Consider the following 26510-nt stretch of genomic DNA (forward strand, 5'->3'; position numbering starts at 1 on the left):
CACAGGGGCATTAGCCAAGGGCTGGGGAGGCAAGCACAGGCCAAAAGGAGGCATATCTCCATCAAGGGGGCTAAAGAGGCAGGCTGTAGATCAATCCCCCCCTCCAAGCCTACCTCCAAGTATGAAACGCAGAGGCAGCTGCCACAAGGCCAGCAACAGGAAGAACCCCCCCCCCCCCCGCCTGGAACCTGAGGAAAGATTACCAGGTTTCTCTGGCAGGGCAGCAGAAGGGGACCCCTCTCTCCAGGTGAGGATTCCCTTCGGCTTTGTCATCCTGTGTTCTGGCAACCTTGCTATCACGATTTATGCAAGCCCTATTCAGTCCTTTTTTTGATTGTTTGACTAGGAGAAGCCCAGACAGGACTGGGCTCAGATATTTGCTGAGGCTTCCGCTTTAAGAAGTCTACCCTTTAAGGAAACTTCCCCTTTAAGGAAGAGAAAGAAGGGGGGGCAAGAAGGCTGTCAGCAATCGTCTGTTAACAGCAGGAGGCCACAGGGGAGTGCGGCAGCTCTTAGTAGCACGAGCTGTTTTTTCAAAGTCTTGAGGGCAGGGCTATTATATTTTCCTCGCAGAGCCATTTGAGAAGAAGGGGGAGGAGAGGCCCCACATGGCCCAAGATGGCGGACCCCTGCAGCTGGGAGGACACAGTCAGGAATCAAGTCCTCACTTCTAAAGTCTGCAGCCCCACTGGGGGGCAGAAGAGCCTCCAATTAGGTTAGAGATTACCCTTGAAGTCCCATTCAGGGGTGGGGGCGACTAGGCAAAGAGCAAAAGACAATGCAATACAATACTATGCAATGCAATAGCAGAGTTGGAAGGGACCTTGGAGGTCTTCTAGTCCAAACCCCTGCCTAGGCAGGAAACCCTATACCATTTCAGACAAATGGCTATCCAACATCTTCTTAAAGACTTCCAGTGTTGGGCATTCACAACTTCTGGAGGCAAGCTGTTCCACTGATTAATTGTTCTAACGGTCAGGAAATTTCTCCTCAGTTCTAAGTTGCTTGTCTCCTTGATTAGCTTCCACCCATTGCTTCTTGTTCTACACTCAGGTAGTTGGACTGCCTCTTCTTTGTGGCAACCCCTGAGATATTGGAACACTGCTATCAATCCCTAGTCCTTTTCATTAAATTAGACATACCCAGTTCCTGCAACCGTTCTTCATATGTTTTAGCCTCCAGTCCCCTAATCCTCTTTGTTGCTCTTCTCTGCACTCTTTCAAGAGTCTCCACATCCTTTCTACATCATGGTGACCAAAACTGAATGCAGTATTCCAAGTGTGGCCTTACCAAGGCCTTATAAAGTGGTATTAACACTTCACGTGATCTTGATTCTATCCCTCTGTTTATGCAGCCTAGAACAGTGTTGGCCTTTTTGACAACTGCTGCACACTCCTGGCTCATATTTAAATGGTTGTCCACTAGGACTCCAAGATCCCTTTCACAGTTACTACTGTGGAGCAAGGTATACTGTATCTGTGCATTTCGTTTTTGTTGCCTAAATGTAGAACCTTACTCCATTGAATTTCATTTTAATAGATAGTGTCCAATGTTCAAGTGTATCAAGATCCTTCTGTATCTTTAGTCTGTATTCTGGAGTGTTGGCTATTCCTGCCAGCTTGGGGTCATCTGCAAATTTGATGAGTTCCCCCACCGATCAGCATTTAACAAACAGAGAGCTAACAGTAATTCTGGCTCCATCTTATGGCCTCTTGAGGTAACAGCATTCAACCACATTTGCAGCAGTACTTAAAGAAACAGTACTACTATTATGGCTTATATATTGCTAACCCAACTGTTAGCTTACATACCTAACACCCTCATCCAAATCACTGATGAAGATATTGAAGAGTACTGGGCCCAAAACAGAGCCTTCAGGTACTCCACTGCATACTTCCCTCCATGAAGAGGCAGTTCCATTGAGGACTACATGTTGAGTGCGGTTGGTCAGCCAGTTACAAATCCATCTGGTTCCCACAAATCCATCTGGTTCCCACATCCCACATTCTTCTACTTTATCTAGTAGTAGGTTATGGTCTACCTTATTAGGACTTACTGAAGTCCAAGTAAACTATATCGACGGCATTCCTCTGGCCCACTAGTTTTGTCACTTTATCAAAGAATGCAATAAGATTAGTCCGGCATGATCTGTTTTTGACAAACCGATGTTGGCTTTTGACTTTTGATCTGTTTTTCTCTCTTTTCTGATGATGGGAACCACATCAGCAATCCTCTGATAGTTCTCCGGTGCTCCAGGATCTCTGAAAGATATAGTTCAGTTGTTTGGAGATCTCATCTGCCAGTTCCTTCAGATCTCTGGGGTGTAATCCATCCGGTCCTGGTGATTTGAACTCGTCTAGATAGACAGGTGCTCACTTACCATTTTCTTCCCTATTTCAACTTGTGTTCCTAATCTGATTTTTGTGGTGCTGTTTTTGACAGGTTGGACTGTTTTATCCCTTTGTATAAAGACTGATGCCAAACATGAGTTAAATAGTTCTGCTTTCCCCTTGCTGCTTGTCACCTTCTGGCCACCTTCTCCCAGCAATGGACCAATTGTTTCCTTAATCTTTTTCTTGTTTTTAACAGGTTGGAAGATGCCTTTTTTGTTAATTTTTTTACCTTTGTGGTAAGCCTTTCTTCATTGTGAGCCTTAGCTTCCCTCACTTCATTTTTACACTCACTCTAGTGGCTGACCAGTGAACTGTGTCTGCATCTACATTCAAAAAAATTTCTGAGCTAATCCTAGCCATAGATTCATAGCACCCTTTTAGCCAGGGAAAAACGGTCAGACAGGCCAGTCCCCATGCCAGAACTCACCACAAACTCAGAATGGGATGTCTGACTATGAGAAATCGCAGAAGCACCTCAGATAGTCTATGATCTTAGACAGCATTCGCTGAGGGCAGAACATATAGCAGGGGTGGAGAACATCAGAGCCGACTGGCTCAGCCAGACCGAGGTGGACAATTTGGAGCGGAAGCTGCAGCTAGCAATCTTCGAGGAGTTGGCAGAGTGCTTTGGATGCCCGGAGGTCGACTTATTCACCACTAACCCCAACGCTCAGCTCCCGAGGTTCTTCTCCAGGTACCAGACACCGGGGGCAGAAGGAGTGGATGTTCTGTGAAGCCCCTGGCCCAGGGGTCTTCTGTATGCCTTTCCGCCCTTACCTCTGATTCCCAGGGTCATACGGAAAATCCTTCAGGAGGGGGTGGAAGTGGTTCTGTTGGCCCCTCACTGGCCCTGGAGGCCGTGGCTTGCAGACCTCCAGTCGCTTTCAGTGGAGAGGCCCTGGAGAATTCCCCAGGAGAGGATATCCCTCAGCCAGGGATCGCAGGAGCACCCAGACCCTCAATGGCTCCAGTTGACCGCTTGGTACTTGAGCGGAGCATCCTGAGGAAAGACCTCTTCTCCCCCAAGGTGATACAAACTATCCAGGCCGTCCACAGACCCTCCAGGGAGCGCATCTATGGCTCTACGTGGCAGGCCTTTGCCTCATGGTGTAACTCCTGGGGGTATAATCCTATCCAGGCCATGGTGCCACAGGTTCTGGACTTCCTCCAGGCGGGCCTGGACAGAGGGTTAGCTCCCAAAACGATTAGGAGACAGGTTTCAGCCAACTCATCAGTTCTCCTGTGTGGCAGGAACCGGAGTTTGACTCACCACCTTATGGTCAGGCAATTCCTCAAGAGGGTTTCCAATCTCAAACCGCCCACTGGGACTTACACAGGGCATTGGATGCTCCAACAGGCGCTCGGTTTGAGCCCTTATGAACAGTTTCTCTTAAGTTCCTGACTCTTAAAGTGGCTTTCCTGGTGGCCATCACCTCCGCCAGGCAGATATCCGAGCTGCAAGCACTATCCACCAGGGAGGATCTCTGCATCTTCCACCAAGACAGGGTGGTGTTACGGCTGGATCCGTCCTTCATCCCCAAGGTGTGCTCCTGCTTCCATCGAGCCCAGGAACTGATCCTGCCCAACTTCTGTCCAGACACTTCTCACCCGTTGGAGAAGAAGTGGCACACTCTGGACGTAAGGAGGGCTCTGTGGATCTACCTCAGGAGAACCAGGCCAAGCAGGAAGTCTGAAGCCCTGTTTGTCTCCTTCCAACCAGGGTCCCTGGGAAACAAGGTAACTTCCACCACAATAGGCAGGTGGTTGCGAACCTGCATTGCCACTGCTTACCAGTCACAGGGCCTACAGACACCAAATCATATCACAGCTCATTCCACGTGGAGCGCAGCCACCTCCACGGCCTGGGCCACGCAGGCATCCCTGGCCGAAATCTGCAAGGCAGCCACGTGGGCTTCACCCTCTCCCTTTGTTAGGAACTATAAACTGGATTCTTTTGCCTCAGCAGAAGCCTCATTTGGCCGCAGGGTGTTGCAGGCAGTCCACAGGGCAGGGGACACGCATCAACAGGCATGAGTTGAGGGCATGTGGCCTTGGGTCTCCCTCCCTAGGGACGTGTAGGCTTTGGTACGTCCCAGTCTGGATACTCCTCCTCCCTCACTATGGAGAAAGGGCGTTGGTACTTATCTGATATGCCTCTTCTCATAGTGGGGGGGAGGAGTATCCAGCCCCTCCCTGACTATGTTTGTATGACTAAGAGTTATGTTCATGGTTAAAGAAGTTATATAAGTATTGATGTTGAAACCAATAAAAGCTGATAACTGAAATAAGAGTCTGGAGTGACTGGTGTAACGAGTCGGATAGAGTGCTTTGCCGATAACTGGGGTCTACCTGGTGGCCAAGGGGCGGAGCCCAAAGAGCTTATCTGACTCAATCCAATCAATGAGAGGACAAGATCAACCCAGTATGGATACTCCTCCCCCCACTATGAGAAGAGGCGTATCAGGTAAGTACCAATCCCCTTTTACGTATAGCAATACTTGTGAAAGGCTGGAGAAATCCTGGTTCTGCTCTGTCTACATTCATTCAACAAATCTATTTAAAAGAGGATGGCCAGGAATCTGTAATGAACCAACTTGAAATCTGCACCACATACTATGTAGCTTTGTCTTCCTTATAAATTCCACATTAAGTGTCACAAAAGGACATCTCAAACAATGTTTACAAGGTTTGGCTTTTGGTGTGGCCAGCACTGTAGACAAGAAAAATGAAGGTCGATTCATTTTTGGTGATTCAGCCACTACAATTTTTAAGTTATAAAAGACTGCACTTTTATAGCTTGCAATCATGGGCTTCTGAGTAGATATAAAAATAAAAGTGCTGTAAGTACAGAGAGGTCATGTTATAGATCCTGCTTATTTAAGGAACCTGATATAGGACTATTTGTACCCTTTAGTGATATAGGGAAGAGTAAGCTTCAGTCGTTTGCATCAAATGATGCAGACTGATAACTAAATACAGGCAGTCTTTGGCTTATGACTGCTCATTTAGCAACCGTTCAAAGTTATGACAGAAGCTACTTACAAGCCAGTTTTGGAGTTTTGGAGTTTTTGGTAATTTTGGAGTTCAGCAACCAGCCTGCATTTATGACCATTTGCAGAGCCCTGCCATCACATGACTATATCTTGCAATTTCCAGCAAAAGCCACTCCATTGTAAACAGTAAAAAGGCCAAAAATTCAATGACTGCTACAAATAAAGGTCACAAATTTGGGCCAGTCACATTACCTCCTGATTTACAACTTTCATGAGTTCTAAGTGTAATTACCAGGGTCTTATTATGGTTATAATTCTAGGATTACTTGTACACTCCCCTCCCCAGAGTATGAAGCAAATACCTCAGGAGTGCTGTATGAATAATACTTTTAGCATGGATCCATTATATGAACACTCTACAATAAGTATTTGTGCATATTGTGAATGGCTGCCAAAAAAAATAAGATAATATTACTTTCAGTGCTCTTTCCAGTTCATTTCCTTTTATCTTTTGCTGTTTGGACAGAGCAAATATTTGGTGTGCCTAAATATTTATTGTCAAGCTTTCTTAAAATGATTGTATTGTAATCTTCCATCCCCTTCATTATCATTCTGATAGTTTACAGTCTCTGGAAGCTTTTTGCTGTATATGAATTTTAAAAGAAAACTTATATTTTTGCTGTAACAGGCAATTTCTTTGGAAAATTTTCCTTCCTGAACTGCCAAATTAAGCTTTTTAAATATGTATTTACTACCATTCTATCACTTTACTGTTCATTTATGTGGGACATGTAATCTTTCTGCTGGTAATTTGTTCTGAATAATGCAATTGTATTTCCTACCTACTCTAATATCAGAAAGCATAACCAATCTTCTTCTCAAGAAAAATGTATGTTTTCCAGAGGAATTTTGCAGGATTAGCCAGGATTGGGTATTGTGATGTCCAATTGGCCTCGAGACAAAGTTAATTTGAAGCCAGGCCTATGTGCTCCTTGCTTCTGGTTCCCAGTTTCAACTCTGTTTGGCCGAAGAAAGACAGGTTGCTTTTGGTTCCTGATTCTACCAAAAACAATCCAGTGCCATCCTGCAAATTCCTTATCCCTGCCTTCTTCCCCTTGCCTCCATCTGATTCCTGGAAGCCTCCCCTTGGTGTGGCTCGCTCCCGGCCGCCGGTAAGGGATTTAAAAGTTGCTTCTTGGGGCTTTAGAGGCAGGATGCTATTATGGCGGCCATTTTGGGGCCTCATTCCTGCAGGCTGCATGGGCTGGGACAGAGGCTACTATGAAGCCTCGTTTTCATCCCTGCCTTCTTGGGTGGTTATTCTTTGTACAGCGGCGGCAGCGGCAAGGCGGTGCAGGGCCAGATCGGCATCAGGAGGCCTGGAGCCACATGGCTTGCAAAAGGGGCAGGAAAGGTCTAACAGAGGCTGATTTCATCGTGTGGAGGCTGTGAGTGATTGGGGTAAGCTATTTTTTGGTCACTGCTGAGCCTGGTGGAGCCCTGACCTGGTACCATAGCAGATGCAGAGGAGAAGCCGGATTCTCCCCACCCCAATTGTCTCCTGGGGAGGGGACCTCCAGTGGGGCCCGAGTGAGGCCCACAGCCTCTGTGAGACTGTGAAAAACTGCAGCAGCTGGAAAATCCTCCAAGGCCTTGCAGAAGGATGAGGAAAGGAGGCACAGGGCCCTGGAAAAGCAAGTGTCCAGGGCTGAACAGAGGCATAGCCCTAGTTCTCCCTTGAGGTCTAGATTGCCCATTAGATCCAGGTCTAGGTCTCCTCACAGGGGGGATCCCCCAGTTTATCTCAGAGACATTTCACCTCCCCCCCCCGCCACTCTCCATGGTGGAACAAGGCCCCTATCTAAGGGATCGTTTTCAGTGCAGGGGGGACCAGGGGGGGATAGTCCCATCAGGCCATCATTGGCTCCACAGTCTGAAGGCTGTGCACAAGAGGAGGAGGAGGATTCCTTTGTTAGAGACATGGAGCAGCTTCCAGCAAGCATTCAGAGGTTTATCTCCTCTGCAATTTCACATGGAATTTTTGCTAGGTTACAGAAGGGGTCTGTGCGACCTGCAATGGTGGCAAAGGTCCCTGGAGGGGTGTGTGCCACTGCTCAGGCCAGGCCGAGGCCTTCCCCTTGGAGGTGCGCTGGCCTGTTTCTCCTTCTCTGGCTAGCAAGGGTTCCATGGCGGGGGATCAGGTTCAGAGAGAGGTAGATATGTCTGATGATGAGGATCCCTCAAAACCTGAGGCACCAGCATTCTCTGGTCTGTTTCCTCCAGATGTGTTCAAGTCACTGTTGCGCAAGGCCAGGGTCACAGCACAACTGCGTGAGATGGAGGGTGCCAAGGAGGGTGGTCCGGAGAAAAAGCCAGAGGATCGGGTTTACTCAGAGCCTCCTCCAGCGAAGGAAGACATCCCTGCCCCTAAGGTGTTCCAAGAGGTAGTTAGAAACCAGTGGGAAAAGCCAGGAACATTTCCCAACCCCAGCAGCAGTGATAGGAGTTTCTTTAACATGGAACCTAGTTTCTCTGAGGTGTTGCAGGTGCTCAAAGTGGACCCTCCAGTGGTGGCATTGGCGTCCACGTCAACGGTAGTGTCCGGTGATGTGGCTGATTACTTGAAGGCCGAGGACAAGTAGGCAGAGCTCACCCTTCCTAAAACATTCCAGTCTTCGGTGTGGGCCATCAAAGCAGCTGCCTCTGCGTCGTTCTTCAGCCGCCCGGCTATCCTTTGGCTACAACAGATGCAGGAAAGGATTCCGCCTGAGGAGGTGCGTACTCATCAAGATCTCGACAAGCTGGTTGCTGTTGCTCAATTCTCTGCAGACGCCACTCTGCATGCCATGAAGTATGCCTCACGGGCAATGGCGGTCTCGGTGACCTCCCAACATCTCCTGTGGCTGAGGGGGTGGCAAGTGGAGAACAAGGCGAAGTGGCACCTGGCATCATCGCCTTATTCTGGGGGATCCCTTTTCGGTACCCCATTGGACCCAATCCTCGTTGAGGACAAGAATAAAAAGAAGGTCATGCCTGAAGTTGGAGCAAAAATCTGTGCCTTATTTTCGGAAGCAGTCCTATCAGTCAGATCAGGAGGCGCAGCACAGGAGGTATTTTCCGAGATCAGATAAGCAGTCAGATAGGCACTACACCAGGGATAGGCCTAGGTTCCAACCCCAGAGGAAGACGCCCTTTTGGGGGGAGGTAGCCATCCCTACCACCAGGGCAGATAGGTCAATAGCGACCCCACCCATAGGCAGCAGACTGCTTCTGTTTGCTGACGCCTGGGCTGAGATTACCACTGATGCCTGGGTTCTGAATACCATCAGATTTGGCCTGCGCCTAGAATTTCTCTCCATTCTGCCGAACCACCTTCGGACATTTTCGGTCGCCAAGAGTAAAGATAAACGCTCTCTCATGAGGCAGGCGATCTGACACCTCCTAGAGATTAGGGCAGTGGAACCGGTTCCACTGGACCAACCTCTTTGTCGTTCCAAAGAGTTTGGGGGGATGGATCTTAAATGCTAAATTTTCACTTAGTCTATAGAAGATTCATGATGGCATTGCTTAAATCCATCTTAGGAGGTCAGGAGCAATGACTTCATGGCCTCCATTGACCTGACCTCCATATTCCCATCTTCCCTGGCCATCGTAAGTATCTCAGGTTCTCCTATTTAGGTAGCCACTACCAGTATAGGGCCCTACTGTTTGGCTTGGCATTCGGCACCTGAAACGTTCACTAAGGTCCTAGCCACAGTGGCGGCTTACCTCCCTGAGCGTTCTGTCAGGGTCCAATGCTATATCGATGACATCTTAGTCCAAGCAGCATTGTTTGAGTGGGCGAGGGAAGATCTTTCATTGGTGGTATCCACACTACAGCAGTTAGGTGTTTTGGTTAACCTAAATAAGAGTTCCCTTGTTCCTGCCACCAAAATTCCTTACCTGGGGATCACCATAGACTCTAAGCTGGGGAATGTGTTCCTGTCCCACAACCATAAAGTTAGTTTGTTAGCCTTAGTTAGACAAGTTAGAAGCCAACGTTTTGTTCCTGTAGTAGTGCTCTCCAGCTTGCTGGGGAAATTCATTTCTTGCATAGACATGGTGCCTTGGGCTCGTCTACACGCGAGGCCGCTTCAGTGGCGTTTCCTGCCGCATCAGATGTCAAACTCCAGCAATTCTGAAGAAAAGGTTCCAGTGACACCACAGGTGCAGCTGACATTGAGGTAGTGGCTCTCCCCAGCACTACACGAGGGCTGGGAGTTCAGGGAGCCGGATTGCCTTATCCTGACAACGGATGCCAGCTTGTATGGGTGGGAAACTCTCTGGGAGTCTCGGAGGGACTCAGATAACCAGCATTGGACCTGGTTGGACCGCCAACACAATATAAATTGGCTGGAACTGTGGGTGATTCACTTGGCATTGCGGCACTTCAAGGACGATGTTCGGGATCGAGATGTCTTGGTGCTGACCAACAACGTGGCGGCGAAGGCCCACGTCAGCCGACAGGGCGGCACACACTCCAGGGCTCTTCGAACCGAGGCGATGGCACTCGGCGCCTGGATGGAGAGGCATCTTTGATCGCTCAGGGCAGAACACATCACAGGAGTGAACAATCATCAAGCCGACTGGCTCAGTCGGGCCACGGTCGACCACGGAGAGTGGAGCCTTTCTCCGAAACTGTTCCAGGCCATCTGCTCCAGGTTTGGCTATCCGGAGGTGGACGTGTTTGCCACACCACAGAACTTTCAGGTGGATCGGTTCTTCTCTCGGTTCCTGGCTCGGGGGACAGAGAGAGTCGACGCACTTCAGATTCCGTGGCCGGAGGACCTGCTCTACGCCTTCCCTCCCCTTCCCCTTTTCCTTGGGGTGGTTTGGAAAGTGATATCAGAGAAGGCGAAGCTCATCTTAGTGGCAACCTACTGGCCACACCGGGCGTGGTTTGCGGACCTAATGTGCCTGTCAGTGTCACACCCGTGGAGGATCCTGGGGAGGGATGTGGACCTTAGACAGGGGAACCTGGTGCATCCCGACCCACAGTGGCTGCAGCGAGCCATGTGGAGATTGAACGGGAGTACCTAAGGGCCTTCCAGCTTTCACAGAGGGTGATCTCCATAATTGAGACTTCATGCAAGGGTGCCACCACTAGGATTTATGATTCCACCTGGCGGGTCTTTGCAGAGTGGGGCCGGGTCTTGGGAGTGAATCCTCACGAGGCTTCAGTACTGCAAGTCTTGGAGTTCCTCCAAGATGGATTGGATAGGGGGCTCTCACATGGCATCCTCAGGAGACAAGTGGCGGCCCTCTCCGTGATTATTCGGGGAGAGGGTCTCCTTCCACTTTCCCAGGTCCTGTTAATTAAGAGGTTTTTGAAGGGTGCGGGGAATCTCCGTCCCCTGGTAGTCCACAGGTTTCTGACATGGAGCCTCACTACGGTTCTCCAAGCAATGACAGGAGCACCATTCAAACCTCTGAGGACGGTTGACCTGAAGTTCGTAACCCTTTAGGTAGTGTTCCTTGTGGCAGTCACCTCAGCCCATCACATCTCTGAACTGGGGGCGTTGTCCTCCAAGTCGGATCTTTGTACATTCCACAATAATTGGGTTGTCCTGCGACTGTATCCAATTTTTGTTCCCAAGGTTAATTCCCTTTTGGCAATGTTTGGCAATTGACTCATATTTATGATGGATGCAGAGACCCGGGGTCATGTGATCCCTTTTTGTGACCTTCTGCCAAGGTCAATGGGGAAGCTAGATTTACCTAAAGACTGTGTTACTAACTTAACAACGCAGTAATTCACTTAACAAATGTGGCAAGAAAGGTGGTAAAGTGGGACAAAACTCACTTAACAAATTTCTCTGCTAGCAACATAAATTTTGGGCTCAATTGTAGTTGTAAATCGAGGACTACCTGTATGAATTATATTCCTGCGATATAAATTGGGAGTGTTTCAAATCATTGCTTGGCTGGCTTAATTTTCTATTAAATTTGATTCACGTTCAATGCCATGTCATATACCATGTCACTCATCAAACATATAATATAATACAATAGCAGAGTTGGAAGGGACCTTGGAGGTCTTCTAATTCAACCCCCTGCCTAGGCAGGAAACCCTATACCGTTCCAGACAAATGGCTATCCAACATCTTCTTAAAGACTTCCAATGTCGGGGCATTCACAACTTCTGGAGGCAAGCTGTTCCACTGATTAATTATTCTAACGGTCAGAAAAGTTCTCCTCAGTTCTAAGTTGCTTCTCTCCTTGATTAGTTTCCACCCATTGCTTCTTGTTCTACCCTCAGGTGCCTTGCAGAATAGTTTGACTCCCTCTTCTTTGTGGCAACCCCTGAGATATTGGAACACTGCTATCATGTCTCCCCTAGTCCTTCTTTTCATTAAACTAGACATACCCAGTTCCTGCAACCGTTCTTCATATGTTTTAGTCTCCAATCCCCTAATCATCTTTGTTGCTCTTCTTTGCACTCTTTCAAGAGTCTCCACATCTTTTCTACATCATGGCGAGCAAAATTGGATGCAGTATTCCAAGTGTGGCCTTACCAAGGCATTATAAAGTGGTATTAACACTTCACGTGATCTTGATTCTATCCCTCTGTTTATTTAGCCTAGAACTGTGATGACTTTTTTGGCAGTTGCTGCACACTGCTGGCTCATATTTAAATGGTTGTCCACTAGGACTCCAAGATCCCTCTCACAGTTACTACTATTGAGCAAGGTACCACATATACTGTAAATTTCTTCTCAGTTCTAAGTTGCTTCGCTCCTTGATTAGTTTCCACCCATTGCTTCTTGTTCTACCCTCAGTTCCCTTGGAGAATTGTTTGATTCCCTCTTCTTTGTGGCAACCCCTGAGATATTGGAACACTAATATCATGTGTCTGAGTTTTACTCAGAGATTGTGCTCCATCAATCCAAATCTGATTTATGGCATTCATGCACATGAAGTATTCAATCCCTAAAATGTTAGCAATTAATGATGGAACTATTTTTTTCTTGTGCTGTCTTATTAGATGGTCAGTAGACGAAAATAACATGAGTTGGAACAGTGCAGTACCTGGTCTCTGTTATCTTTCTTTTTTCAAACCTTATCTTCTGCTTTAAACTCTTCAAAGTGCAGGTGATGATTAAGAGCTTTTGGCATTTTTGTTCCTATTGCATGCTTATAATTTTAAATCTCTGCCAATTCCTGTCCAACTATTTACAACTCTTAAATTGGATTTCCACAAATACTTCACTTGACTTGACTTCAGCTTTCCTATTTTAGGAAACTCTTGACTTCATACGTACCAGAAATGCACCCTACAGCATCCCTGGTAATATTAGAAAATGACATTCTCATCATTTTAGCAACTTGGTTTTTTTTAAAATAATGTATTATTTATTTATTTAAAGGATTTATATTGCTGCCCATCTTAAGCAACTCTGGGCTGCTCACAGCATCAGTAAAACCAATGGCTATAAAACAGTCATAAAACAATAAAATGATTAAAAACAAAAACCCTGTACTTTAATCATCCCTTTGGGATACCCTGCAGCAAGCTCCAGTTGTTCTCATTCCATACTTCTATCTTTACAATCTTAGCCTTGGTAAAAAGCTAGATCTTAATGAGGGTGGGGCCTTGCCGAATCCCATGGGGTAGGGATATTCTCAATGTAGGAGCAGCCACAGAAAAGACACACTTCTGAGGTCCCAGTATGTGGCAAGATTTCAGGAAAGGGGTCTAGACTCTAGAGCCATGATGGCGAACCTGTGTGGCACACAGAGCCATCTCTCCGGGTACACCAGCCATCGCCCGTTGCTTTTCTGGATTCCAGCTGGTCTTCACACGCACAGAAGTGCCGGAAACTGGACAAGCAGTTCCCCAGCACACATGCTTCTGAGCTTCTGGTTTCCAGCATGCACATGCACACTGGCCAGCTGGTCTTCGCACATGCATGTGTGTCAGAAACTGCGTTGGAAAACGGAAGCTCAGCATTTTGTCACGAGCATAAGTGCTGGGGAGCTACTCTTCCAGTTTGCAGTGTTCCCGCACGCACATGCACTGCCATTTCAACACTTGGTGCTGAAAAGGTTCAGCAATACTGCTTAGAACATCCGTACCTTGTCTGATTTATTCTTTGGATGTGACTATTATGTGAAAAACAATATGTAACCAATATATTGTAACATATTATGTGCATAATATGGGAAGAGAATATACTTATTATATTGGTTCTAGGAAAGTTTGGTTCAGCAAACTTTCAGGTGAAATAAAACAAAAAAGTGAAAAGATCGGGATTGCTAATTGGATGCCCAGCTATTTTTTTAAAAAAGTTATTGAGAACTATGGCAAATGCTTCTCTTGTTTGCAGCTCCTGAACAGTTTGCATCTTTATTCCTCCTCTTAACTTATGGCACTAAATATGTGGGAAGGCTGATTTCTGCAAATAATAATTGCCCAAAAGTAATCTGAGGTAGTCTGTCCATAAATCATATTCAGTACCAAAAAGTGAATATAATAAAGGAATAAATAGTATTCTGATTTCAGTAGTTATCCCCCTTTACTCCGATGCATTTCTTTTTACTACTTCAGTCCTTTATAGATAGGCTTACCAGATTCCTAATCTATACCATGCAGCCTCATAATTTGGGCAACTTCTGTGTTTTGCTTCAGAAAGTAAATCGGTTTCACAATTTCAAAAAATTATAGAGGCACCTGAGAAAGTAAACTTGAACTATCCTGAAAGTTTCTCTGATAGTTCTGAATTAGGATAGAGCACTGTTAACTAATAAATTACTTTAAAATAACTAAGAGAACACACAATTCAGTTTTCTTTTAAATGTGGGTTGATTTTCTCGCATTATGATGTTTTTTTACTCAGTTTCTATAAGTATCATAAAGTCATGTAGACTTGAATTTATGCAACTCTCTGAAATGTGTTTGGGATTTGAATGCTAGTGCTGGACTCACAGATAGACATAACATTCACAAGAGTGTAATTTTAAATAGTCCTCAAAGGCACTGGATTAGAAGCTGGGAGACTGTTCTTAAGGCTTGAAAGTTATCTGAGTGACTTTGCCAATTGTTCTCTCTTAACTTGATGTTGCAAGAAAACCGCATAGTCTGGTTTCATCAGTCACTAAGCTTTTCTATTGATTTGTTCATGTAGCAATAGTGTGTGTGTGTCTGTGTGTGTGAGATATATATATATATACATATACATATACATATACATATACATATACATATACATATACATACACACACACACACACACACACACACACACACACACACACACACACATACATAAGATTTCTTTTACAACCCCCGGTATGCCCAAATATGGGAGGAAGATCACTACTTCCATTCTCTGTCCTTCGGCTCGTCACAAGAGACCATCCAGGCAGAAACCCAATATTTTTACTGTTGCCTTTTTGTGTGTATATATATATATATTAAAGTCACAACCCCTCGTATGCCCAAATATGGGAGGAAGGTCACACTTCCACTCTCTGTCTTCGGCTCGTCACAAGAGAGCATCCAGACAGAAACCCAATATTTTTTACTGTTGCCTTTTTATTACATTTGTTATATTTATGCTGATAAATAAATAAAGGGAGACTAGTATAGATCTATTTCAAGCTATTTAGCTCTCATCAGCTAGGTTCGATTCCCAGTAAGGGTGTGGCTAGCTGATGAGAGCTAAATAGCTTGAAATAGATCTATACTAGTCTCCCTTTATTTATTTATCAGCATAAATATAACATATATATATATATATATATATATATATATATATATATATATATATATATATATATATATATATATATATATATATATATATATATATAAAATACAGTTATATAATACATACATACATACATACATACATACATACATGTATATATATATATAATACAGTTATATAATACATACATACATACATACATACATACATACACACACACACATATATATATATATATGTGTGTGTGTGTATGTATGTATGTATGTATGTATGTATGTATTTATTATATAACTGTATTATATATATATATATATATATATATATATATATATATATATATACATGTATGTATGTATGTATGTATGTATGTATGTATGTATTATATAACTGTATTATATATATATATAATACAGTTATATAATATATATATATACACACACACACACACACACACACACACACACACACACACACACACACAGGGCTTCCGGGTAGGGACCTTGCCATCGCAGGCGGCTCAAGTGAGCTGCCCCCAGATTTCTGGTTCGTTATCTACTTAATATCAGTAGATATCTGTTTCTTCAGGCAAGAAGATAACAGTTAGTGACCCAGCCGGTAAGAGCTTTCTTTGAAGTTTGCAGTTTTTTTTTGTTTTTTTTTGCTGCGAACAGAAGGGGAGAGACGGCCAAAGCTGAGTCATACCTCCGGCCAGAAAATCTCAGCTGTTTTTTGCAGCACAAGGCAAGGAACCCCCCCCCCCCCCCCAGGACAATTTTTGAAACTATTTTATCTGAAATTAATACAAGCAGAGACCGGACCTGAGAACTTTATTTGCTCTTTCTAGAGAAAATCCTAGCTTCAATGCTATAAAAGCTCCTTTGTGTAATTGTTTTCAAGATGGCGATTTTGTAGCTTCTGCATTTGCTATAATGGTATATCTCTAATTCCCTGGCACGACTGACAGAGAGAAAGATCAAAGAAACAGCCAGATAGCATTCTCTGACTAATTAGATTTGTTTCTTTGAAGACCTACCAAGAATTCCTTTTTCTCTCTTATCAATTTTTAAAAGCTCCAAAGCCTCCTTGTCAATAAAGGGACACTCTAAACACAGACGAATATGAACTGTTTCATTACAATGCTAATCTTTTGAAACTTGCCTTGTTATAACGCTTTTTTCTGACATCTTTTGAAAAACTTCTACGAACAAATTAGGGGGGACATAATACTTTCTTCCCTTGTAAGCTAAATAACGGGCCAGCCGAGTTTGAATAACTGTTGAATAATTGTTTGAAGAAAAGAAATAATGGCACCAAAATCAAAGTCGGGGAGACGTCCTTTTAGCAATACACCTCATGCATTTGGCACAAAGTCGCAGCTTTTACCTTCTACGCCCCCTACTGGAGATTTGCTAACGAAAGAATTTCTTTTTGAGACTCTTAGAGAATTTAGAGAGGAGATGAAGCAACTTATTACAGACTTATGTGATAAGCTTGATACCAGGATTGCTAAAACAAAGGATGATATGGTAGGACTTGTAACTGTACTGACAGAGTATGTTGCTGGAATGGAAGATAAGCTAGAGCTTCTGGAGGAAGCCAACACCAACCTGACATCCAAAATTGAAGTGATGCAACAAAAAGCTGAAAATGCAGAAAAACAAATTGTTATGATAAATTATAAACAGGAGAACTTGAAACAGATTTTTTCAGAGGCCTTCAGTCGTCTGGTGGGAAGACCGGGAAGCAACTTTGACTGGCAGATCGAAAAAATTTATCGTCAGAACTCGTGGACGGCAAAACAGAGACAGCTTCCCAGAGATGTAATTATATACTTTGCTACAAGAGAGTCTAGAAATGCGATACTACAAGAGTCTTATAATACCAAGTTACAAATTGGCGGACAGGACTTGATTATCTTCAAAGAAATACCACCCCAAATGTTAAGAGCCAGGAGAGACTACGCCTTTCTAGTCAAAGAACTCAGAAACCGTCAGATACAGTATAGATGGGAGGTGCCATTTGGTATTATAATTACATTCGGTGAGCAAAAATATCGTCTCAACTCTGTATGGGAAGCCCGAGATTTCTATCATAAGACCCTGAAGGTGGGACACCCTGAATCATCTGGACCTGGAGAAAGACAACAAGAAGGACAAGATAAACAACAAATCACACAACTACAAGACAGAAAGCATCATTTTTCCCTTCCGGAAGGGCAGGAGACCAGAGAACAAGGATCTAGCCGTACGACTACCAGACGAATGGGAAAACAAGGCAGACTGCAACAACCTTAATAATCATCAGCCATTGATTAAGGAGTTATGTCTGAACTCATTATAAAAGAGAAAGAAAATATTTTGCTATTTCAAACAGCTCAAAAACAATATGACTTATCTGTAAGAGAATTATATTAAACTAACTGATTTAAAATATTTGCTCAATCTCGAATTTGGCCAATATTTTGGGACTTTTGCTACGCAAAAGAAAAATGGTATAGTTGTATACTGAAGAAGAGACATTAAGGCTGAACGAACTGAGGCAGATCTCTTTGGAAGATATATTGCATTGGATTTAAAAAGACTTGATGGACAACTTTGAATTTTTATACAAATCACTAATGATTTATTTTCTAGGGTGAAGAAGACAAAGATTGCAGTGAGGGTTCTCTTGGATCACAACCCAGTTTGGACGCAATTGGGAAGTGTAGTGTAGGCAAGAAGGTCTTGGAGGTCGAATGGGAGCTTATTCTGATACAGAAAGCATATTAATGATTGTAAAAATTGTTATCTGAATACACTGTTTGGAACATGAATAAGGGTATATCCAGGGAATTTGTAGGAGATCTAGGTAAAGCATATATGAGAGGAGTACTGATGAATATAAAATATATGTGTGTGTGTGTGTGTGTGTGTGTGTGTACATATATACACACTATATATATATAACAAAAAAGGCAACAGTAAAAAAATATTGGGTTTCTGTCTGGATGGTCTCTTGTGACGAGCCTAATGACAGAGAGTGGAAGTGTGACCTTCCTCCCATACTTGGGCATACCAGGGGTTGTGACTTTAAGTATATATATATCTATATATATCTATATCTATCTATCTATCTATCTATCTATATCTATATCTATATCATCTATATATATATATATATATATATATATATATATAGATAGATAGATAGATAGATAGATAGATAGATAGATAGATAGATGATAGATAGATAGATAGATAGATAGATAGATAGATAGATATAGATAGATATATATAGATATATAGATATATATATATACTTAAAGTCACAACCCCTGGTATGCCCAAGTATGGGAGGAAGGTCACACTTCCACTCTCTGTCATTAGGCTCGTCACAAGAGACCATCCAGACAGAAACCCAATATTTTTTTACTGTTGCCTTTTTTGTTACATTTGTTATATTTATGCTGATAAATAAATAAAGGGAGACTAGTATAGATCTATTTCAAGCTATTTAGCTCTCATCAGCTAGCCATACCCAAGTTTGGGAATCGAACCTGTGCTCCATTGCCTCCCAGGCAGGGAGTTAACCTTTTGAGCTACAGAGAACGACTCCTTATCATATTGTGACTTTAAGTATATACCTCCCACCCTGGCTGGCTGATAAGGAGTCTATATATATAGACACAAAACAAAGGCAAAAACGAAAAGAGTTGGAAGAGAAAACCAAAAGAAAAATTTGAAATGTATCTAAATTTGTTATAGAGGAAGGAGGCACAAAGGGGACAAATTAAGGGTTTGGACAGATAGATATTTAGATAAAGAGATAAGGCCCCTAGCTAGAGAAGAGTTCTATTTGGTTAATTTATTTGGTTTTAATACATTTTGAAATCCTGCAGGTAATTAATTAATTAAGATTAGGAACAATGTAAACTGCTTAAGTTTGTGTAACGGTAAGAAGCTGAGTTCAATGCAGAGATTTTACTGACCTTTTCTTTCTTATTCTTTTTTCTTTTCCCTGTTTTTTCTTTATCACTTTTTTTTTCTTTTTTCTTTCTTAACTTACTTGGTTTTAATACATTCTAGACTGTGTTTGATAAAAAGCTATACCGGGTACGGGCTCTGGGAAGTCGGAAGGGGGGAAGGGAGGTGGGGTCATAGGGGGGAGGGGGGAGGGGGGAAATATAGTTTGTGCCAGTTTTTAAAACAACATGAATGCACTTGTATACTGTTGCCTTTTCCCCCCCTTTAATTCTAGTATAAAATAAGAAGCTGAATATATCGATGAATAGTAGAAATACACGAAGTGAGGAGCAGAGGGAAAGAAGAGGGAGGGGCAGAGAGGGAGTGAGAGAGGTATGGAAGGAGGGTGAGATGGAAGGGAGGGGGAGAAAGGAGTGTTAGAGGGGGAGGGGAAGTAGGAGAGGGGAATGTTGGAGGGGAGAAAGGAAAGTTGGAGGGGGGAGAAAGAAAGGGTGTATGGAGGGTTGAAGTGCTATATTGGTTTTGTATTTTGGGGAATACAAGGAGGGTTGTGTTTATTGCTCAATGTTACATGGCCTCAATCAGGCACAGTATATATGTGAATGTATGAAATGAAAATGAAAAATGAAATAAAACATTTGAACACATATACATACACATACCTGATAAAGGAAGAGAGCCTGTGGCTTAGTGGCTAATATAACTGCCTGATATGTAATACAGCCCAGGTTCGATTCCCAGTAAGGGTATGGCTAGCTGATGAGAGCTAAATAGCTTGAAATAGATCTATACTAGTCTCCCTTTATTTATTTATCAGCACAAATGCAACACACACACACACACACACACACACACACACACACACACACACACACATATGACCTTGCAATATAGGTGAAGGGTTAATAATATCAATAATAGGATCTTATGCTTTGCTCAAATAGCATATGTAAGTTTTTGAAAAATTCCCCAAGTTAAAGTGGAAAAGAAATGCAAATATATTTTTTTTATTGCTTGGAAAGAGTAATAGTAGCATTTAGAAATTTTAGAACCTTATGTCAGTAAATTTTAAACGATTTGTCAATTTTTTAAAAGAACTGACAGAAATAACCTATAATTTTCCAAATAACACTGCAGTTTAGCATGTTTTATATGATCTTGGCAGCAAAGAAGAACATTCTGAAATGTTTTTTTAATCAAATCATGCTTTCCAAGCCCTGTACTTATTACTGCTGTGAATAAGATACTTTTTTTTTGAACTATTAACAAATATCATATTTTAAAACTAAAATGTTGAGTTCTATAGAAAGGCGAGGCGTTTTCGGCAGGGCTTGACATCACAATGAAACGAGATGCAATCTTGGGGCTCCAGGATTGCTGTCGATATCTCTGTTCCTGGACTGTCCTTTTGGACCTAAACTGTTCTGAAGGAACAGTGATAGAGAAGAGCATGTCCTGCTGATCTCAGGGGCATCGCAAAGCCCCTGATTGATCCAGGAGAAAGCTCTTTTTGCCAGCTACAAGAGAAGCAGCCAAAATGGCTGCAGAAGGTTGAAACAGAAGCAGTACAGGAGTAGTGTCAATATGGTGACAATTTTTTTTATTATTAGAGAAGGGAAAACTCAAAAGAATTGGAATTTAACATAAAATTGAAGAAAGAAGAAAATAAGTGGCGAATTAACCCTGATTTATGACTATCGTGTTATCTTTTCTACCTTAACTTTGTTTGTTTTCTATGTATGGACTTTTTACAAATGCCTCTTACTTTTAAGCTGGTCTCTTTTTTTCCTTCTTCCTCTATACCAGTGGTTCCCAAAGTTGGCAACTTTAAGACTTGTGGACTTCAACTCCCAGAATTCTCCAGCTAGATCTTCTGCTCTCTCTTTTCCATTTTTTTGTATTCGTGGATTAAAAGCTTCTTCTCTCGTAAGGCTTGGATGGAGCGTAATTTTTAAACTTTTTTTTACCTCTCTCAGAACTTGGTGTTTACAGAGAGAGGCAGAAACAAATGGAAAAGTGGTAACACTGCCATCTAGTGGCTAGAGGCTTGGCAATATCTGATAAAGCTATAAGCTTTGTTTACTGAAAGGCTCAGTGGAAAACGTTTTGTTGATACAGGTGTTCCTTTGAAGGAAAGAGAAAGCTTTGATTTGAAAAACGTCACTGAATTTGTTTGACCTAAAAAGTCTCAGATGTTTTGGCAGAGTTTATAACCTGGAAAATGGCACAACGTGAAGAAGTAAAGGCACTAACTTTGCAAAGAATTTTTTTAGAAATTAAAAAAGTTTTAATAATTACAGAGATAATTGAAAAGAGACTTGAAAATATAGTTAAAAATACAGAAAGTACAGCGACAGTGATGAAGTTTGAGGACAGAGCTGAAAAAATAACAGACATATGAACGTGATAAGAAAAGTGTTGACACTGAAAGCAAACTGAGACTGGAGGGAAATGACAAGTGTGAAATACAGAAAGGAGAAATCGATGAACCGGAACTTTATTTTAGATGTCAGAAAATAGATGAAAAAAGGAAAGAAAATTTGGCAGAAATAATGAGAGTAATCTCGGCAGAAACACTAATGATAACAAAAGTTAAGCTGAAAAAAAGAGCAGATAGAGGGTTTCAAATTCTTATAAGACATGCAATGAACAACAAGTTCTTCTCGTTCTTAAGAGAAGTCCACATAAGACTTATCAAGAAAACACTTAGAATACAGACTTTACAAATGGCAAGAAATATTGGACTACACTATCTCTGGAAGGATGCAGAATGATGAAATGAAATGTCACAATAAATTTTAGTTAAATGTAGTTAAATTTTGAGTGCTATGTACAATGTAATAAGAGCTATAGTCAAATAAATGATTAATAATGATAAAAAAACATTTATATATACTAGATTGATAATGAAATTTTATACAATATACTAGATTGATATGAAATTTTATACAATACTGTAAATGAGGATTATGGAGATGATGTTGAAAAGCCTTTTTATAAAAGATAAACAATTTTATATAGAATAGAATATAAAGATGTAATATCATTGGATGATTTCAAGATGATGTAATAAAATGTCATAATATAAAGTTACTTCAAATTTAATATGCCTTATGTTGAAAGGATGTAATAATAGCAAGGCTTAATGGATGTTTAACAATTATAACAATTTGTATACATGTATATTAGATTCACGATACTACTAATCGGGGGAAACATGGAATCAAAAATTATTAGAGAATGTTATCAATGCTAAAATGATAGAATGACTCAGAATAGGAGAAAGCATAATAACATTGTATACAAAGTTATCTTGATAGTCAATATGTGAATTTTGATAAAATTCAAGTATTGACTGGAAAGGACACAGAAACACCTTGTAACCAATTGACACACTGTGTGTAGTTGGAGATGCTTTATGTTATATGTGTTGTGTGTTTGTCTTTGTCTGAAAATAAAAATGTTATTAAAAAAAAGAAAGAAACGCAAGGAGTTTGAGCAAGCAGCTACGGTATATTCCTGGTTGGGTTTTTTTGCACATTGCAGATTCGTTCTTCATATTATACACAGGTGTTTATTTCAGGGTACGTGTTTAAATTACTTTAAGATAGAAGTAATAGTGTATTTAGGAGAGGGCAATTTAAAGTAAAATGATTAGGAAAGCAATGCAGGGACTCCATGTGTATTATTTCTAATGTTACGGTTCTCTTGTCTTTCTACAGTTACCGTTCCAAATTTGAGAACTATTTTCTCCTTTTCTGGAAGATTTGCCTTCCTGCGTTAAACCATGGACATCATTGGATTTCTGAAGTCTCAATTTATTTGTCATCTTATTTTGAGTTATATATTTATAGTGTCAGGACTGATAATCAACTTCATTCAACTCTTCACACTAATTCTCTGGCCATTCAACAAGCAACTTTTCAGAAAAATCAACTGCAAGCTGTCATATTCTCTTACAAGCCGTAAGATGTTTTTATATTCTTACCTTTGGTTTAATAGTGTTATTTAGAGCAGACGGATTTTAAAAGTGAAAAAAAAAAGATATTTTACTGAAACACTTTTAGAAATGCAGTCCTGGAAAAACATATATTAATAATGAATTTGTTTTTCATTTTTCTTTTCTGCAAATTCTCTTTCCTTGGACCTATACTTCATATACTATACTAATGTGAGTTCAGCTGCTCTAAAGTTAATTATTGAGAAATATGACAAAGGTAGCTACACAGATAGATGGTGCATTAGCAGAATAATATATATACTGCAGAACTTTTCTGAGGCAGTGTTTTTCATGGAGGGAGACCTCCAAATTCATGTATATTTTTTCTAAAAGAAAAAGCAAGAATTATCAACACTCAAAAGTGCAGTCAAGTGTTTTTATTGCTTCTTTTGCAGTGTAGGTAATCCTTAAGAGTACAATTGGGACAAACACTTTCATCACTAAAGGATGTTAAGAGAGTTGTGCCCGGGTTTTATGACCTTTCTGCTGTGTTCATTTAGCAAATTATGGTTGTTAAATGAATTCGATTTTCCCCATTGATTTTGATTGTCAGAAGCCCCCTGGGAAGATCACAAATAGTGGTCATGTGATTCCAGAATGCTGCAATCATTGTAAATACATGCTGGTGGTCAACCACCCAAATTTTGATCATGCGTTCATGGAAACACTACAATGGTTCTAAGGGCTGGTTGTAAGTCACTTTTTTCAGCACCGGCTTAACTTTGAACTATTGTTGTAGAGTTTCTCTTGATCGGCTAACAGTTATTGTTCCTTGACTTTATCACAGCTTCTCCCTGAAAACTTAATTCATTGTCTATGCATTGTCCCACAATCCCTTAATCTTTCTGACAAGCAACAACATGTCCCCAGAATTTTCCTTATTAAATTATCTAACTCACTGCTTTCCCTTTGAAAGAGAGAGAAAGAGAGAGGTTTGCTTCAAGCAAACTTCAGCCTCTATCATCATATTTATTTCCAGCAATGATTGGGGGATTCACAAAAGTCCCATTAAAAATATAGAGAGCATCCTAAGGTAACATACCCCACCACATATTCTCAAACTTTCCACTGTGTGTCCACCCCCAAAGTGATAGCCTGCCCTTACTATTTGGTCAAAATTGTCTACTGTTCCTGCTGATAATTCTTCTCTGTAGAGTAGAATCAGTGTTGAATTTCATTAATGGTATGGCTCTCACTTAGCTATATCCATTTCTTCTTTTTGTGCATAGGGAGTGTGTAGTCCTTTAAATATAGAATGAATACAATACATTGTTCTTAAGACATGTAATCCCTTTTCTTCATAAACATTAGTTTCAGTTGGCCAAAGTAGTATTTTTTCCTCTCCCTTCTTTCTATAATTGCTTACATACATTGTCATTATTTGCATCCTGTTTTCAAGATATAAATCCTCCCATAAATGCTTAGAAACAGTATTAATGATAGTAAGTACAGGTAGCCCTCAACTTATGACTTAACAACCTGTCGAAGTTCCAAAGGCATCAAAAAAGTGATTTAAGACTGATCCTCACATTTACAATTTGTCTTCATACTTAAACATTGCAGTGTCCCTGTGGTCACATGATCAAAATTCAGGTGCTTGGCAATCAGCATATATTTACCTAAATGTCCCAAGGTCACATAATTGTCATGTATTACCATCCAGGGGCTCCTTACAAGCAAACCCACTTAATGATCACAGTGATACACTGAACAAATAACACTGGCAGAAAAGTTGTAAAATCAAGTGCAACTCACTTAATGACCATATTGCTTAGTGATGGCAGTTCAAGTTCCAATTGTAGCTGTAAGTTGAGGGTTACTTGTAGAATAAGTATTACTTAAGAAAATCCAATAAGCCTCTTAAGATCCACCATGGTCTTGGTGTAATTTCCCTTTGGAAATTCCTTATGTTTTACAGACTCTGGTTTCTTTTTGGTCTGATTTTTTTAAAAATAGGACTTAAATATATATTTGTGAGGGTGAAGGTTTAGTCTTCGAGCTTGTGGGTTGGTTTCCAAACATTTTATTACCATGCTAGGTAACATTTTCAGAGGAGTTTAGAGGAGTTTAGTTGCCCTAAACTAAAAGGGCCAACCATAGTTTCTATTTCTCATATAATCTCCCCTTCCCTTGCCCTCCTAAAAACCAGTACTCAACTGAAACTAAAAGAAGTGAGCATTGTGGCAATATGCTTTTTATGAATTTAAATGCATCCTTTTTAATGAATTTATTATTCTCCTTTGCTTGTCAAGCCAGAAAATGAGCCTAGTGAGCCTCCCTAGGGATGTATACTTATTAATAAAGATTTTGTTAATAAGAAAGAATAATCACTAATGAGGAGAGATGTTCAGAGGAGGTAGATTTTATGCTAACTCTGTCCTTGGAGAGAATAACAAACTATTTCTGCTGTGCTTCAGGTTTTTTTTGTTTTTGTTTTTAACAATTACAGAAATTAGGACAAGAATCATAAATCCTTCTTTCCCTAATAAATATCAGAACAAATCATTTTTAAAGAAAATGAGTCATTTTTATCTGATTGAAATACTTTATAACCCTATAACACTTTCAAATTATCTAGTATAAAATGTATCTGAATCAAGAATGTTTAAGCTATAATCCCATGTTTGCTATTCTAGAAGAAGATGAATTCACTGAGATTTAATTCTGATTAAACATACATAATGTTGTGCTATCAGTTTATATTTTAAGAAGCATTTTACAACTGAATTTCTAGTCTTTTCTCATTTGTATGGATTGTTTTGAACATAATAATCCAGGTCTCTGGAAAATTCTGTGTTTTTGCAAATATGATGATTTATATTGTTGGGAATCATTCTGTCCAGATCAGTTCAAAAGCAGAGATATGGCTTACTCTAAAAGAAGCCAGAATTTATAACCTTGCATATTGATAGGGAACCAAACACTGACACTTAATTGTGTATGACAAGTATGTGAGCTACCTAGCCAAGAGTTTGGGATTAAGTTCATGTATAGTTTTCAAAGTTTTCTCTCTGATCACAAGCTTTGATTTGTTGTAGAAGAATAAATATTTAGGAAAGATGTTATAATAAATTATCTTGACTTTTCTTAGTCATTTTGTAAAGTTTTTGACTGCAATAATAGTACAAAGAGTTATGTAGTTGCAATAATAGTCTGAGTATACAGCCACATCACCAGTTAAGCACAAAGTTGCATATTCATTCAAGTTCAGAAGACCAGTGAGTGCCATCATTGATGCTGTTTTTGCAACTTTCTAGTACCCTCTATGAGCTGAGCAATAGTAGAAGAAGCATCCAGAGAGTACTTCCCTTCCTCCTATTTGTTTTTGTTTTCGTGGAATACTTCCTAGAGTGGGAGCTTCAGTGCTATTTCTCTGTTCAAATAAAAAAAAATAGTGACAAAACACCATAGCT

The 26510-nt window shown here is 41.2% G+C and overlaps 1 protein-coding gene across 4 annotated transcripts in view; it reads left to right on the plus strand.

Annotated features, from left to right (window-relative positions):
• AGPAT4 (1-acylglycerol-3-phosphate O-acyltransferase 4) overlaps window positions 1–26510 on the plus strand; it is an 85787-nt gene that overhangs the window by 14748 nt on the left and 44529 nt on the right. For all 4 annotated transcript variants that reach the window (XM_087718209.1, XM_087718210.1, XM_087718211.1 and 1 more), the window contains one exon: window positions 22820–23062. In XM_087718209.1, the coding sequence (XP_087574335.1) occupies window positions 22885–23062 (178 nt within the window). In that variant the 5' untranslated portion in view covers window positions 22820–22884. The remainder of the gene's footprint in view (window positions 1–22819; window positions 23063–26510) is intronic.

This window comes from Thamnophis sirtalis, unplaced genomic scaffold (assembly GCF_051295495.1).
Source record: "Thamnophis sirtalis isolate CommonGarterSnake01/CBP01778 unplaced genomic scaffold, rThaSir2_p1.2 scaffold_6, whole genome shotgun sequence".
NCBI classification, from domain to species: domain Eukaryota; kingdom Metazoa; phylum Chordata; class Lepidosauria; order Squamata; family Natricidae; genus Thamnophis; species Thamnophis sirtalis.